The 14,793-nt window shown below is 56.2% G+C and overlaps 1 protein-coding gene across 1 annotated transcript; it reads right to left on the bottom strand.

The window, feature by feature from the left end:
* Nucleotides 1-2,608: 2,608 nt before the first annotated feature.
* On the bottom strand, nucleotides 2,609-6,216 carry TOR4A (torsin family 4 member A). The gene has a single exon (XM_061377948.1). It carries the CDS (start codon nucleotides 5,721-5,723, stop codon nucleotides 4,125-4,127), a length of 1,599 nt encoding a protein of 532 aa, XP_061233932.1. The 5' UTR covers nucleotides 5,724-6,216; the 3' UTR covers nucleotides 2,609-4,124.
* Nucleotides 6,217-14,793: the final 8,577 nt, after the last annotated feature.

Here is a 14,793-nt window from a genome sequence, read left to right as displayed (position 1 = left end):
CCTCGGGGGTGGCCAGAGCTTGGGTATGGAAGAGGGAAACAGAGGGGACTGTCCATGATCCATGTGCCAGGGCAGGCTGGACACAGCTGCCTTTCCTTGCACTCAGCGGGGCTCAGCAGACCCAGAGGATCACCGTGCAGGTCAGGCAAGGGCTCTGGTGCCATACAGACCGCCAGGATCACCGTGAGGGCTGGGCAGGGCTCTGGGAGGCTTCAAGGCATCCTGTTCTAAGGGAGTCTGGGTGCCCTATAGATCTCACAAGAGCCAAGCCCTATCCCAGGCTTATTGGGGTCTCCAATTCCCTTCTCCTTCCCCAGCTCTCTGCAGAGAGAGTCAAGGCCCCTCTCGTGTCCCAGCAGACAGCGAGGGCGGGTGTTTCATTTGGGGATCTGTTTTTCAGGGCCAGAAGTGGTGGTGACATCCTTGTCGTGTCCCCCTCCAGCGGCATGAGGAGATGGTCGTCCCTGGAGGACCCCACCTGATCCCCTGGGAGCCCTGGGCCATTTCCCTCTCATGATCAATAAACCCAGCCTTGGAGAAGACTTCTTCCTCAGATTTGATGTACCCACTTCCCAGTCTTGTCAAAAAAACTGCAACTGCAAGGACATTTCCTCTTCTCTCCACTGGTTTGTTAACAGGCCGGCAAGCTCTCACACTGTACCCTCCCTAAATCATCCGTATGAAGTGTCCCATCTCCCACTCTAGATGGCTTCTGTCTGTCAGACCAAGTATCATACCCTCTTCTCCTTGTATGCGTACTTGAGCAGGCACGTGGAAGCAAAAGAAGATTGCTTCCCATCTTCCTTATCTGTCATCACCACTGGCAACTCTCAATGTGGGGCTGTTTCTAGGAGATATTTCTGCATGTTCCCTTCTGAAGAAGGAACAAAAGCAAAATGCTCTTTGATCTGATGCTTGCCATACTCTCCAGCTTGGACTCAGTTCATTAGTATTTGACTAGATGCTCTAAATGAAATTAAATAACTTTCCTGGCAGCCTTGGAAGAACAGGTTCAATAGCAAGGTGTGATTTAAATGATGACCCATTGCTGGCAGCTCTAAAAATTCTGAACCATTTAAAAGCAGCTGGAGGGAATATAATTGCTTTCATAAAATTTGCCACTCTGCATACTTGGGACGGGTTTGCCTATATATACACTTTTCTTTTTGGTTTTCTTTCTGGATAGGCTTGCCCAGAGAGATCAGAGTCTGGATCCTAGAAGCAGGATCAACAGGAAGGACTGCACAAACTGGGACTGATCTTCTCCATTTGAAATTAATCATATACAGGTCTTTTTCTTACTGAAAGTAATTATAAAAAATGGTGTGACTTTCACTAGCGGTGACTGAAATTACAAATGGCTTGGCAGCAAATTTAATGCATGATTTTGTTTCTTAACCCACTCTGACCCTAAAAAAATAAAAAAGGTTTTTAAAAGTCCATTTGTTCAGGGCTACGCATTGCCAACTGGAATGGATTGTTATCCCTTGTTAGTTTCGAAATGACACCTGGATTTAGCAATTGCCATGAATTAAACTTGAAAAGAAAAGATCCATCGGAAAGGTGAAAGTTTTATGGGAAAGCAGCCCGTGGATCAGACCTTTCTCACACACTGGGGATCAGCTGTCAGCGCAGGGGCATCCAGCAGTGTCTGGCTGGAGCTAGGAGGGCTCTGGACTTTGAACCAATTCCAGTGCCAGCTCAGTTCCAGCCGTGAGCTTGCCATGCCACTGTGACAGGGGGACTTTAGCTAAAGGTGCCCAGGCATGCACACAGCAACACACAGCGAAGGGCAAATGCACATGCAGCAACTCGTTATGCCACACAAACATTGCTCTTTATCTTTGACCTAAGTTAGGCTAAAAGTACTTTAACCCTATGTTTTGCAGGCACTAGCTTTTCTTACATCAAGCCCCATGCCCCACTCCCCCTTTTCTTTTACCTTTACAAACTCTTGCTCTGTGACTCCATTTTGCTCAAGAGTTCTGGTCATTTTCATCTTGTTGTCTAATCCTGTGCCTTTAAGGGGCTTTGCGAACTCATACAGTTATATCCACATAGCAACACCTATGATTTGTGAAAGCCAATACATTTATGTGTTTGTCACAGGGGGAAGGAACAAACCCTGGCAGCAAAGGGGAGTGCTGGCTGGGTGACGCTGCTCCAATCTCCAGTCACTCAGCACTTCTTCAGAGGGTCCTTCTGAAAGACACTGAGGCAGCGTTTACCTGATAGGGAAGGATCCTGAGCTTTGATGTTTTTCACTCTTGGTGGGCAGGTTGGGCAGTGGGAGCTGGGAATTTCCTTCTCTGCTTTGGAGAAGGCACCGAGAGTCTTGTCAGGACTTGCGTGAGCTGCTCCTGAGCCCCTGCACAGGCAGATGCCCCTTGGCAGAGCCGTGCTGCCCAGAGGGGTGTGCAGGGCAGAGCTGAGCACACAGCCCATGGGAGCTCAGGGCTCTGGGAGCAGAGCTGGGCACAGAGCAGCAGCTCCTCAGAGGGACAGCTCCAGGCAGCAGAGCCATGGGCAGGGAGGGAGGGGGAAAGTGTGAGGGTGTGTTCAGGCAGCTCTCTGCTTTTCTTGGGAAGAAAAGCACATTTCAGTCAAATAAAGGAAAGGTACTTCGAATGATTTTATTTGGGATTGTTTGGATTCATTCCTGACAATAGCTTTGGAAGCAGGAGTTTGTGGTGGAAGTCTCTGGAGCCCACGTTACAAAGAGGCAAATCAAACCACCAGTGCAAACATCCACAGGACTACGTAGAGGATAATTCACAGCAAATTGTAAAAGGGGGTTTAGGCCCCAACCGAAACCCTGAAAAGGCAATGCCATAAATACCTGCTCAGTTTGCCTGCACGGAACAAGCACATGTGCTTCTCCTAAGGTGCTTCCCCAGGTCTCAATGACAAAGAACCTCTTCTTGGCTTCGCCCAAGTGGGAACAAGCCCAGGATTCCCACTGCACTCGGCCCAGACAGCCCAAACTGTCTTTTCCAGTGTGTGTTCCTTAATATATATCAGCTGCTATTTTGGGCTTCCTGGGTAATGGGCTGGTGAAGGGTACCCAGGAGCAAAAGCAGAAGAGCTCTGGGGATGAGCCACCACCAGCATTGCTGAAACAATGCGGTGGTGATTGCTGCAGTCTTCAAGACGAGCCCAGACAGACTCGCAGGGCACAAATCTCACTGGAGGTGCCAAAGGTGAGCTGAGGTATGAGCTCAGAAGAGCAATAGCTCAGTAACAGATCCAGAAAGGATTCTCTGGAGCATGCAGTGATGTAGGAGCTGGAGGAAGCAGAGCTCTGACTGCCCTGCATTTGGGGATGAGGAGCCACAAATCCTTCTTGTTCTTTTACACAGTTACAAGGGCCTGTAGGGAGAGGCCAAGGGGAATGGCTTGAACCTGCCCGAGGGGAGACTGAGCTGAGCTCTTAGGCAGAAGCTCTTCCCTGTGAGGGTGCTGAGGCGCTGGCACAGGGTGTCCAGAGAAGCTGTGGCTGCCCCATCCCTGGCAGTGCTCAAGGCCAGGCTGGACACAGGGGCTTGGAGCAAGCTGCTCCAGTGGAAGGGGTCCCTGCCCGTGGCAGGGGTTGGAGCTGGAGGAGCTTTAAGGTCCCTTCCAACACAAACCAGGCTGGGATTCTATGATCCTCTTAATTCTCCCAGGCATCCAGCACTCCCTCTGCTCTGCACACCACCAGCCAGGACCAAGAAAAACAAAGAGCTGAAGACTGTGAGCCTGGAGAAAGAGTGAGAGATGGTTATGTGTACTGCAGGGACAGTAACCCAAGTTACTATTTCCTCCTCCTCACAGCGTCTCTTCTCACCTCACAACTCCTTAATGACAAGTATCCCAAATGAGCATGTGAGGAACAAAGCATCTCGCAGTTAATGGGAGGCTGGTTGGGCTTCATAGCCCAGGCCTTATTCACAGAACGTTAGGAACAAGTGAAGCATCTGGAGGAGAACAGAGAGCACAGGGCTGCCATCCCTCTACTTGGACCAGGACAAGGGCAGTGCAGGGCTGAGGAGGACACCTTGACCACAGCCTGCTGCAATGCACTCCTCCAGAAGGCCAGAACTTTGCAAATCCTGAGAGCAGGACTTGGTCCCTGCAGTAAAGCACTACAGCAGGTTGACTTTGGCCACAACCTGCTTGCAGCCCATCCTGGAGTACTGCTTGTCCTCAATAGTGTAGTAACTGAGCTGACTAGCTAAGTTTTCAACATGTTTCTGGTCAGGATACAGCCCTTCCCTCCTCATCTCCTCTAGGAAGCAGTTTATAACATGAGTCTTCTCCAGGAGGACAAATGGGATGATATCTGCAGACTTCCAGAGAGGGTGGGCATTTATCAGTACAGGCTGGACGATGCTCAGCAGTTCTTCAGCTCCTCTCTGCGGACGCAGGATCTCAGCAGATGAATTCTGGATAACAAACTTGGTTATTTCACCACCTCCTATGTTGCTTATTAAAATGTAGATGGCATTGAGGAACTCATTGGTTTGATTGGGCTCAAAGAATCGGCTGAGAGTATCCAGCAGGACTGGAGACATGAGTTCAACCTCATCCAGAATAAACAATGGGATCTTCTCCTCTATTTCGGCTCTTGTGACCATGTCAGAGATCTTCTTAGACAAATCTATTTCACATGTAAGCGGAGCCATGCCGCTGGGACAGTGATGCATAACAAAGTACTGAAGCACAAAGTCATTGTTCATGATGGAACGAAAATGTTTGGCCAGCAGCCAGCCAACATGACTCTTCCCAACTCCTGTTGGGCCATTTAAAGAGATGACTAGAGGTTTGTTGTGGATGTGGGTAGCCAGGTAGTCTTTCAGTAATTCCATAATGCTTTCCACGGCAACCTTCTGCCCAAACACTTCCCGGTGCATGGTTTTCTCCAAACCATCTAGGTCATATTTTTGGAGGTTATCATCCAGGTTCTCTATTGCATTGAGAATCTGGAAGAAGATAATGACAATGAGCAAGAGGAGGCAGCGTTTTGCCTTGCTCTTCTCCTCCGCTGGCAGGTATCTCTTCGTTTTATCTGGGTACAGCACTATCCTGGATTTCCTCCGGTTCTTTTTCCGCCTGCATTTTTTCATAGCGTACTGCTCCACAGACGTGTCAAAGGTGAAGTACTGGGAACTTTCAAAGCTGCTCTGGTTAAAGAGGGACATGGAAGGCCTGTACAGGCCAGTTCTGTTCAGGGAAAGCTGCCTCTGAAGCAGCCTCGTATGGACGAGCTCAGAAGGCTTCTCTCGGGGCAGCTCTAAATGCAGCCGGCTCTTCTTTTGCCCGCGGTACTGCCGGCGCAGGCGGATGATTGCCCGCAAGGGAGAAGAAATGGAATACATTCTTTTGGAAGCAGCAGGGATTTCAGTAGCTGGTTCTTCTTCCTCATCAGTCTCATAGCAAGATCCCTCTCCTTTGGCATCACTCTTGGCACAGGGCATTTCCCCTTCCCCGTTGCCATCAGTGCCAGGCATCTCTCCTTCCACACTGTTCTCAGCACGAGGTGCCTCTTCTTTGAGGTTGGTCTCATCACAGGGCATGTCTCCTGATGCATCGGTCTCGGTACAGGGCATGTCTCCTGCTGCACCACTCTCAGTACAGGACATGTCTTCATCATCGCGCTCTTCACAGGGCTTCTCTCCTCCCAGATCCTCCATGGCACAGTACGCTTCTCCATCCACCTCAGCACAGGGCAGCTCTTCATCCATCTCATCTGATTCTTACAGCTCATTCACATCATCTATCTAAAAAGAACAATGTAAAAATCAATCTTTGCAAGATTTTGAAGTGGCCATTGACAGTTAAATTAGAGAGATACCCCACCTTCTAATAGGCAGAACGATTACCTGTACCCATCAGCAATCACAACGTGGCAGAGAGAGACTGTCAGACCTAAGCTCTCTGGAAGATCGTCTAGACATGCAATACTACAGATGAAATTCAGCATAAATAAATCAAGTTGATGCCTATCACAAACCCAGCCCTGCCTTCGCATCCAGAAGGAGAGCTCAGAGCAGGCTGGAGCCAAAGCCAGGGCTCTGCTCCATGCTGCCTGGAGCAAGAGGCAGGACACTGGCAGACAGACCCAGAGCTGCCCAGTCCTGTTCCCTGCTCTATTTAAGCAGGACACAAACCCACCCCAGTGCACCAGCACACACACGCACACCTCTCGAAGGGACGCTGTCACTCACACCCACAGAGCCCTCACAGGGTGTTGCACACAGGATCAACTCTGTGGAAACAGGGCTGTGGTGGCTCCCTATCTCCCAGGGGGGAATTCTTCACAGCACCCCAACCCTCCTACCCCTTACCCCTGCCCCATGAGCCCACACACTCACACCCCTGCGCACGCAGCAGCCGCTCTGTCCTTCCCACATGAGAACCAGGTCACGAGCATCCCTGGGGACAGCCGTCTGCACGGAGAACGCACGGACAGACCTCGGTGGGTGCGCACGGAGGAGGCGGAGAGGCCGTGCTCCAGCAGCAGGGCTTCGTGAAGGGAAGCCCCCAAGAGGAAACACCTGCCCAGGGCTGGTGCTGCCACACAACCGCCTCTGCGTGCCGCAGCGCCGGGACGGCTCTACCCCTGCCCGCACGACGGCGGTGGTGGCCGAGGCTGTGTCACAGTGGGAGGGCATTTTCCAGCCAGCTCAGGACCGCAGCAGCGCTGACGCGGGAGCACTTTGACACCGTGACATCGCCAACCCCCAGAGCAGGAAGAGCAGAGCCGCCTTCATCGGCCGCCCAGGAAAGCTCAACCCTCGGTGTTGCCGGCGGCAGCACGTCTGCGGGCAGGAGGAGGAGGACCCAGGGTTCATCATTAACCTGCTTCAGCGCAGCAGGAAGTCACCAACCTGCCGAATGTCACGCTCCGAAGAAGGTTTTACTTCCCCAAGCACGGGGCTGACGCAGGAGCCGGTGCTGGGAAACGCTCCCAGCCACCTCTTCCCTTCACCAGGCTCCTTCCCTGGCTCCTCTCGAATGCCGGGATACGCCGAGCAAAGCTTCACCCCTGCCCTGGGACAAGGTGATTTCTGGACCATGTGCTGGCATCCGGCTTGGTTTGGGATCAGAGCCAGGGCCAGCCCAGGGCTAATCTGCTGTGGAGCAATTAGCCCTGCGTGTTAATTGCTGACCCTGTGCAGGATTTGCCCGTGCCCAGAGGAGAACCAGCTGGACGGGATTCCTGCAAGCAGCAGCTGAGCCACCGGGCAGGAGGGCTGGGGCCCACCAGGATGCCACTGGGAAAGCCAGGCTGTCCCCACAGCACCCTGGGGTCTCTCACTCACTTCTCTCCATCCCACAGACTGCCTTGCTCACACAGGGCCTGAAGGGACCCAAAGGGACCCAAAAAGCTGTCCCCAAAGCTGCTGGGAGCAGCTCCTGTGGCACAGACCAGCACAGGCTGCGGTCCCCAGGGAGTGTGGACACCACAGAACTCAGCCTGGGGACAGGGCAACACACGTACATCCCGTAAACACACAATGATGCTTTCTGAGCCCCAAACCCAGGCAGGTGTCGAGGGGGTGATGGAATGCCAGGGGGATCTGTCGGAGCTTGGGGAAATGGTTTAGGGAGCAGAAGGATGCTGGCAGGGAAACGCAAGACATCCCAACTGCTTCCCTACGGATGCTGCTGGCACACAGCAGGGTGTCACCCCCCTGCCCAAGCATGGAGCACTTCAGCTCCTCACAGCCTGGAGCTGACTCTGCTAACACCATTGTGTCCATGCAGGGACCCCAAGGTCCCTGTGAGGCTGATGGAAAACATCGAGGACAGAGCGCGTATTAGCCAGGAGATGCTCAAGAACCCCCCTTTCCGAAATCCAAGAGCCCAGATAGCACATCCATCCCACAGGCACGGGATGCCCAACCCTCCAGATGAGCTGGATCCATCCTCAGCAAGAAAGCTGTCCTGTCACGCACCAAATAATCCTGCTGAACCCATGACTCAGTTCCTAATACCTGCTGGGATGTACAGGGAGTCTTTTGCAAGAGCAGCCCCCGCTTGCTCAATGTCAGAGCGGGGCCGGGCAGGCGGCGCTGCCAGCTTCCAGGGACGAGCTTTCAGCACCTTAATTGGATGTTTGGGAACAACAGCATGGAAAAGAACGCAGCAGTAACGTCCAGAGCATCCCAAGGGCTCGTGTAAACACCGTCAGTCACTGCTGTGTGCTCGGTACCGCAGGCAGACCTGCCCCCAGCCCCTGCGAGCCTCCGGCTTTCCTCCTTTAGCTCTTCCCATCACATCTGCATCCCTGTGTCACCCTGCACCCGCCAAAACAAGGTTTCCACAACAGAGGAGCCTGCGTGGGCAGAGGGAGGCAGCCAGGACACGAGCGGGATGGGAGCAGCCTCCGGGCATTCCTGGTGGGAATCAGCCAGAGACACCAGACAGGGAAACGTGTCCCTGGTTGAAGTGCTGGCTGCTGAATGCCGAAGTTGGCATTGGAGAGGAGGGAGCTGCCCCTCAGATGCAGGTTCCTTGGGTTAGCAGAGCTGCTGGGAAAAGGGAACAGCTGGAAAATCCCAAAGGTTGATCCCCTCACAGCTGGGAGCTGAGCCCCTCCGGCCAAAACTGAGCCTTTCCAGGGGGAACACGGAGGAAAACGGCCCCTCATAGCGCGAGCAGTGCATCAAAGGGTGTCAGGGGCCAACACCAGCGACCAGCACGGCCCCAGCACAGGGCACAGCCCCACGCCCCAAACTCAACTCCCCAGGGACACCGCTTGGAAGCAAGCTGAGGAGCATGGATTGTGTCCAGGGTTGTGTCGGGGTGTGCAGGCGCTCACCCTCCCCAGAGCCACCGCACAAGGGTGACACCAGGGCGACGCAAACCCCACCGTGCCACCAAACCCCTCCAGCCCCGCTCCCAGCACAAACAATTGCCAATCCCAAAGACCCAGAGTGATGGGAAGGGCAGCAAGCAGAGGGAAGAGCCGGGAGCACCTGAAACCAGCGGGAACGGGAGGGTCCCCATGAACCTGGGGTGGGTTTTGGTGGAGAGGGGCCACTGGGGACAAGCAGGAGGCGGTGGCGGGGATGGAGATGGAGGTGGCCGAGGCAAAGGGGTGCCCAGGGAAAGGGGAGCGGGACGGGGCCGCCAAACCGAGCGCAGTTACCGCAGCGTCTCCGCGGGTCCCCCGCAGCCTCGGCCGGGCCGGCTGCTCCTCTGCCCTCCTCACCCGTCTGCAGCTGCGGCCGAAGGGAGGAAATGGGGAGGAGGAGTGGCCCAAGAGGCACTTCCTTCTCCCCGCGCCGGGGCACGGCCGCGGGGCCGCTTTTCTCTCCCCTCTCTTGCTCAAAGCCCTCCTTGGTGCCTGCGTCACATCACGGTGGCACCGTGCGGGGAAACACGACTGTGGGGGGGGTTGCAGCGGGACCGGGACGGAGCCGTGGGGTATGGATGGGGCAGTGGGACAGGGATGGGGCAGTGGGACAGGGATGGGGCAGTGGGATACAGATGGGGCAGTGGGATACAGATGGGGCAGTGGGATATGGATGAGGCAGTGGGATATGGATGGGGCAGTGGGATATGGATGGGGCAGTGGGATGAGCTCAGCACCCCCACAGCCTCCAGAGCCCCAAGGTCAAGGAAAACATTCCACCCATTGGCTGACATCAGCCCAGAGCCCGTCACCGTAAAGCTCAGAGCGATGATGCTGTTGAGGTTACTGAAGCTGAACCCACAGCTCGGGGCCAAGGGGCCTTGCCAGGGGGAGCAGAAAGTGAGAGTGAAACTGGGACAAAACAGTGAATCCATGCAACAGAGCCTGGGGGGAAAGCAGGCCCGGAGCAATTGCTTTGTCTGTCCCTGGGCACTGCAGCAGCTCCTGCACCGCGGCCCGGCACCCCGGCCCTGCTGAGGCACAGGCATGACCCTGCAGCACAGGACGTGGGGCCAACGGGGCCAGGCTGTGGGACCGGGCTCACAAGGATGCTGTGTACACCCTGAGCCCTCCCCGCACGGGAACTCCCAGGGGAAAACCGCTTCCCTCGGCTGCACTGAGGGGCAGGAGGGGAGGCACCGGGGGGGTTCTGAGCCCAGCTCATTGGGGCACCCCCCCCGCAGCTCAGTGCTCCTCCAGCCCCACTGAACCCCCCGGCCCAGGCCCTGCCCTGAGGAACAAACCCAGTTGGCAAAGCCAGAGCAGCCGCAGAGCAACCTCCTGATGGGGTTCAACCTCCTGGTGCTGGGAAACCCCAGCAGGAACCTGCTCCCTGCGGCAGCAGCTGCACAGGAACAAACCCAGGAGCAGGGGAGGTCTGGGGTGCTCTGGAGCATCCCAGGGCTGCGATGCACACGAAGGTCCCTGCATCCCCGTGGGGCTGGGATGCTCTGAGCAGGGAACCCCCAGCCACAGAGTCTCTGTGCCCCTGTGCCAGGCACCGGACCTCGCTGCGGCTGGGGCTGGGATTTGCTAACAAATCCCTGCAGCCCTGGGGGATTCTGTGTCAGGAAGGAGCAGGAGCTCAGCTGGGGGTGTCCATCGGCACAGAGCACCGGGACCTGCTCTCAGGGTTGGGATGCCTGGGGCTGGACCCAAGCTGGAGATCCTGCCCCAAAGAGCTTGCTCCTCCAGGAGCAGCCATGGCAAGAGATGGGCTCCGGCTAGTTCCGAGTTTTGCAAGGGAGGAACTCCCCCGAGCATGGCTGAAACCATTGGAAAAACCCAGCAATGCCCCAAAGACCCCAAGGGAAGCAACTGGAGGAAAAGCAGCTCCCGGACATCACACGAGGGCTGTCACACATCTTGCTGTAAGTAGCCGGGGGGGGGGGGGGGGGGGTGAGAGCCATCCCCAGCACCCCATGGGCAGCCCAGGGGGAATAGGGGGCAGGAAGCCTTCAAAATGCATCAGGAAACTGAGGGAGGTGGAAGAAGGGTGCGTGCCCTTTCTGGGGAGGGGGGTTCCAAACTGCCTCAAACTGCAGGCAGAGGTGTCGGGGGCCACGGCCGGAGCTCCTGGTTGTAGTGGGGACATGGGACCAACCTGCATGGGACAATGGCACGTGGGGAGGGGGACCCATGTGGGGCAGCCTGACCCAGGGTGCCAAGCACGGCCATGGGGTGCCCATGCAGGTGATGGGGTAATCCATGCAGGGTGATGCACATGGGGTGATGCAGGGCTGGCACTTGCAGCTGGGGATGGTGACCTGGTGCTGATGCCCATCAGCCCCCCCAAATCATCAGCTTGGTCTGGGGTGGTGGCCAAAGAAGCTGGAGGAGCACCTGGGGGAGCAGGAGGATGGGGCAGGGGCATCACTGGCAGCAAGAGGTGTCCCACATGGGGATGTCCCCCTGGTGCAGCCCACGGGGACAAGAGGAACAGGACCATGGAACCTGCTCATGCTCCCATCCGTGCTGTTGCTGTTGCTGCTGCTGCCACAGCCCTGGGCTCTGGGGACCTGTGGTACCCCAAAGTGGGGCAGCAAGCTGCCGTGCTGCTGTGTGCCATGGGGAGGGGATGTCAGGGGTAGGGGCACACATGTGGGCAGTGTGGCAATGCAGCTGGGGGGCTGCATGGGGGGCAGTGCACACTGGGGTGCAGTAGGCTGTGTACATGGGTGGGGGCTCTCTAACAAAGGGGGGCCACACATGGGCATCAGAGCAGTGCAGTGGGGGAGTGGGGTGGGGGATGCACACGACATGTAAGCAGGGCAGCAGTGGGGGGACCATGCCTGTGCAGTGGGGCAGGTTACCAAGGGAGGGCTGTACACATGCAGAGGGGCAGTGCAGTGGGGTGGAGCTCTGTGCATGCAGGGGGGGTGTCTGTTGCAGGAGGGTTGTGCATTGGGTCAGGCCTCTCTCCCCCCAGCCACAGGCCCCCACTCACTGTGCCCCTCGATCCCATCCATGTCCCTGTGGGTGCCGGTGCCAGGACCCCCAAGCCGAGCCCCTGGCGGGGAGGAAGCGGCCGGGCCGGGCTGGGCCCTTCCTGCAGAGCCACAGGTGCAAACCCTGCACAAACGTCCCCTCCACGGGGCACCCGCAGCGAAGGCTGGGAGGTCCCCAGGGATGGGGCCATGGAGACCTCGGTGCTGGTACCAGCCACCAACCAGCACCCCCATCTGGGTACCTGCAGGTGATGGGCACCCCCTGGTCTGCTGCCCACCAGAAGGCATTGCTGCACAGGGCCCATTGCTGCGGAGCACTGATTTACAGGGCGATTTTAGGGTTTTCCTCTATTTTTGCCTTGTTGCCAGAACACCCCCAGGGCTGACAAGCTGCAGCCCAGACACGTGCAAGTGCCCCCATCACTGTGCTGCCCTAGGAGCCACAGGGAGCTCAATGAACCCCCCGATGGTAGTGGGTCCCTTTGGGGGGTGCCCAGAAGGGGTCTAGGGTGAACCCCATCAGCTCTGTGCTCCCATCCCCGCAGCACCGGCTTTGCCGGGAGAAACTCTGCGAAAAGGAGGAAATCTGTTCAAAAAGAAGCAAAACGCAGCTGAAAAGGCCACGGGCTTGGAGGTGCAGGAAAACGGGTGCAGAGATGAAATGTGCTCCATGGAGACACAGCCTGGAGCAGGCAGGGAGCACCAAAACTAAAAGTGAGGGGCTGCAAGTGGAGAAGGGGAAATGGTGCTGGGATGGGGCCATCCTCGGAGCAGCCCCTCGTGAGGCCCCAGTCAGGGAAGAATTAAAGAGTATAACGAAGTAACCCGCCCCGTGGTGGGAGCAGCCTCCCCAGTGTGGGGCTGCGCGAGCATCACCTGCAGCATCCAGACATTTCCCAGACCCAGAGCTCCTTTCCCAAGCCCGGGGCTGCCCTTTTTGCCCTGTGAGCCCCCACCCCATCAGCAATGACTCGGGCTCTTGGGTGGGTTTTGTTTTCTTACACCCACCTTTGTGTCCATGCGCCCTGAATCGCTGCTGCTCCTCACTCCCATGGGGTCCCATCGCAGCATCAGCCCTCCTGCATCCTGAACCCGTGGCAAGAGGCAGGAACAGCAGCAACCTCGCTGTGGAGCCAGGAGCAGAGCAGTGGCTCCCGTTTCCTGGGGCACCGAGCCCGGCCTCACTGTTACCAAAAGTTTCCAGCCCTTGTGAGCAGCTTCCAGAATAACCCAAACAGTTTATGCTGGGCCTGGGAGCAGCCCCTGCATCCAAACAGTTTATAAATAGAGCAAGGTAACTGAGGGCAATCGCTCTTCTCAATGGAAAGCGAGGAACCTCATGGGATTTGTGTCATTAAAGCCATTCGAGGGGTGCTGGCCCCGATGCCCACTCCCGAAACCCAACTGAACCCCGCTGCTGCTCTCCTCTGCAGCTGAGCCCCATCCCCACCTCACCAAAACAATTTAAAGAAGGATAAAACAGGAGAAAAGGATTCTGGCAGCTTCAGCCCTTCCCGTGCTGCAGTGGGCACTGGGAAGGTCCTGGCTGTGTCACAGTGGATGCTGGGGCCAGGGATAGGAGAGGGCAGGGACCAGGGGCAGAGGCTGCTGCACCCGGGAGGCTTCAGGGTGATGCTTTGGGGAAAAAAGTGAAAAGCTGGGGGGAAAAATTGAAAACTTGGGAAATAATTCGGAAAAGATGAAGTGCAGCGAGTGCCTGCAGGTGCTTCCTGCGGCCGGTGGGACAGGCACCTACAGCGTCCTGAGACTGTCACCTACAGCATCCTGAGACTGTCACCTACAGCGTCCTGAGACTGTCACCTACAGCATCCTGAGACTGTCACCTACAGCATCCTGAGACTGTCACCTACAGCATCCTGAGACTGTCACCTACAGCGTCCTGAGACTGTCACCTACAGCATCCTGAGACTGTCACCTACAGCATCCTGAGACTGTCACCTACAGCGTCCCGAGACTGTCACCTACAGCATCCTGAGACTGTCACCTATAGATGTCCTGAGACAGTCCCTTACAGGGTCCTGCTGTAAATATCAACTCACTTCACAGGCAGTGACCAGAGAAAACCTCCCTCACTCTCTGCTGCGTGAATGAGTGTTCACAGAAGGGGTCTGTATCACACAACAGGGGTGTCTGTAAAGTGCTGCAGAGGAGCCAAAGCCATTTCCGAGCCCCTAAGGAGTAAAGAAGTGGGATTGTGCCTGCATTTTTAAGCTATGAATGCTTTTTTTCCTTTCTTTCCTCTAAAAGCTGTTGAACTACGTGGTCTTTAAGGTCCCTTCCAACTCAAACCATCCTATGATTAGCAAAGGCAAAGGCATGGGACAGGGGTTTGCCTTGGCCAGCGTGTGCAGCTCCAGCCTGAAGCAATGCAGCTGCACAGCCAACAGCAGGGGGAAGAGCCCAAAGCCCTTCCTTCCCACCCTGCAGCTCCCTCTGTTCAGGCTGGAAGCTGCATTTCCAGCTTGTTCCCATCAGTTTTCAGACTTTCACATTCCATACAAGCCCCAGTGACCATTAAAGGAGGGGTTTTCCTACTGTAACACTGTGGAACAAGCACTTTACAACTCAGCCGGTGGCTTTGGCTCAGCCACACCGAGACCTCCTGCAGGGACAGAAGTGACTCCAGGTCCCCTCAGCAGCAGAGCTCACCCTTTACTCACAATGGACAAACTCATCCCATCCCGCAGGCCCTTCCCATGGGGCAGCATCAGTGCAGCTGGGAACAGACAGGACAGGAAGGATGCTCATCCTGTGCCCTTCCCTTCTCTTCTCTGATCTCCATGGGAGGGCCATGGCTTTGGACATGGTGAGAGGGCTGGATGTGCCCCTCATCTCACCCTGAGGTGCTGCTGGGGATGGGTAATGGCCCTGCAGCACCCTGTTCTGTGGGTGACAAAGCAACATGAGAGGAATACATCCACC

Source organism: Neopsephotus bourkii, unplaced genomic scaffold (genome assembly GCF_033783945.1).
Source record: "Neopsephotus bourkii isolate Nb327-2 ecotype Australia unplaced genomic scaffold, CSIRO-AGI_Nbou_v1 NB_1761, whole genome shotgun sequence".
Classification (NCBI taxonomy): Eukaryota; Metazoa; Chordata; class Aves; order Psittaciformes; family Psittacidae; genus Neopsephotus; species Neopsephotus bourkii.
The sequence above is the reverse complement of the archived record's forward strand: the minus strand, read 5'-3'. Positions and strand labels throughout refer to the sequence as shown.

Bases quoted from the DNA above. Each gene is read 5' to 3' on its own strand.
- TOR4A (XM_061377948.1), bottom strand. From the start codon at position 5,723: ATGGATGAAGAGCTGCCCTGTGCTGAGGTGGATGGAGAAGCGTACTGT.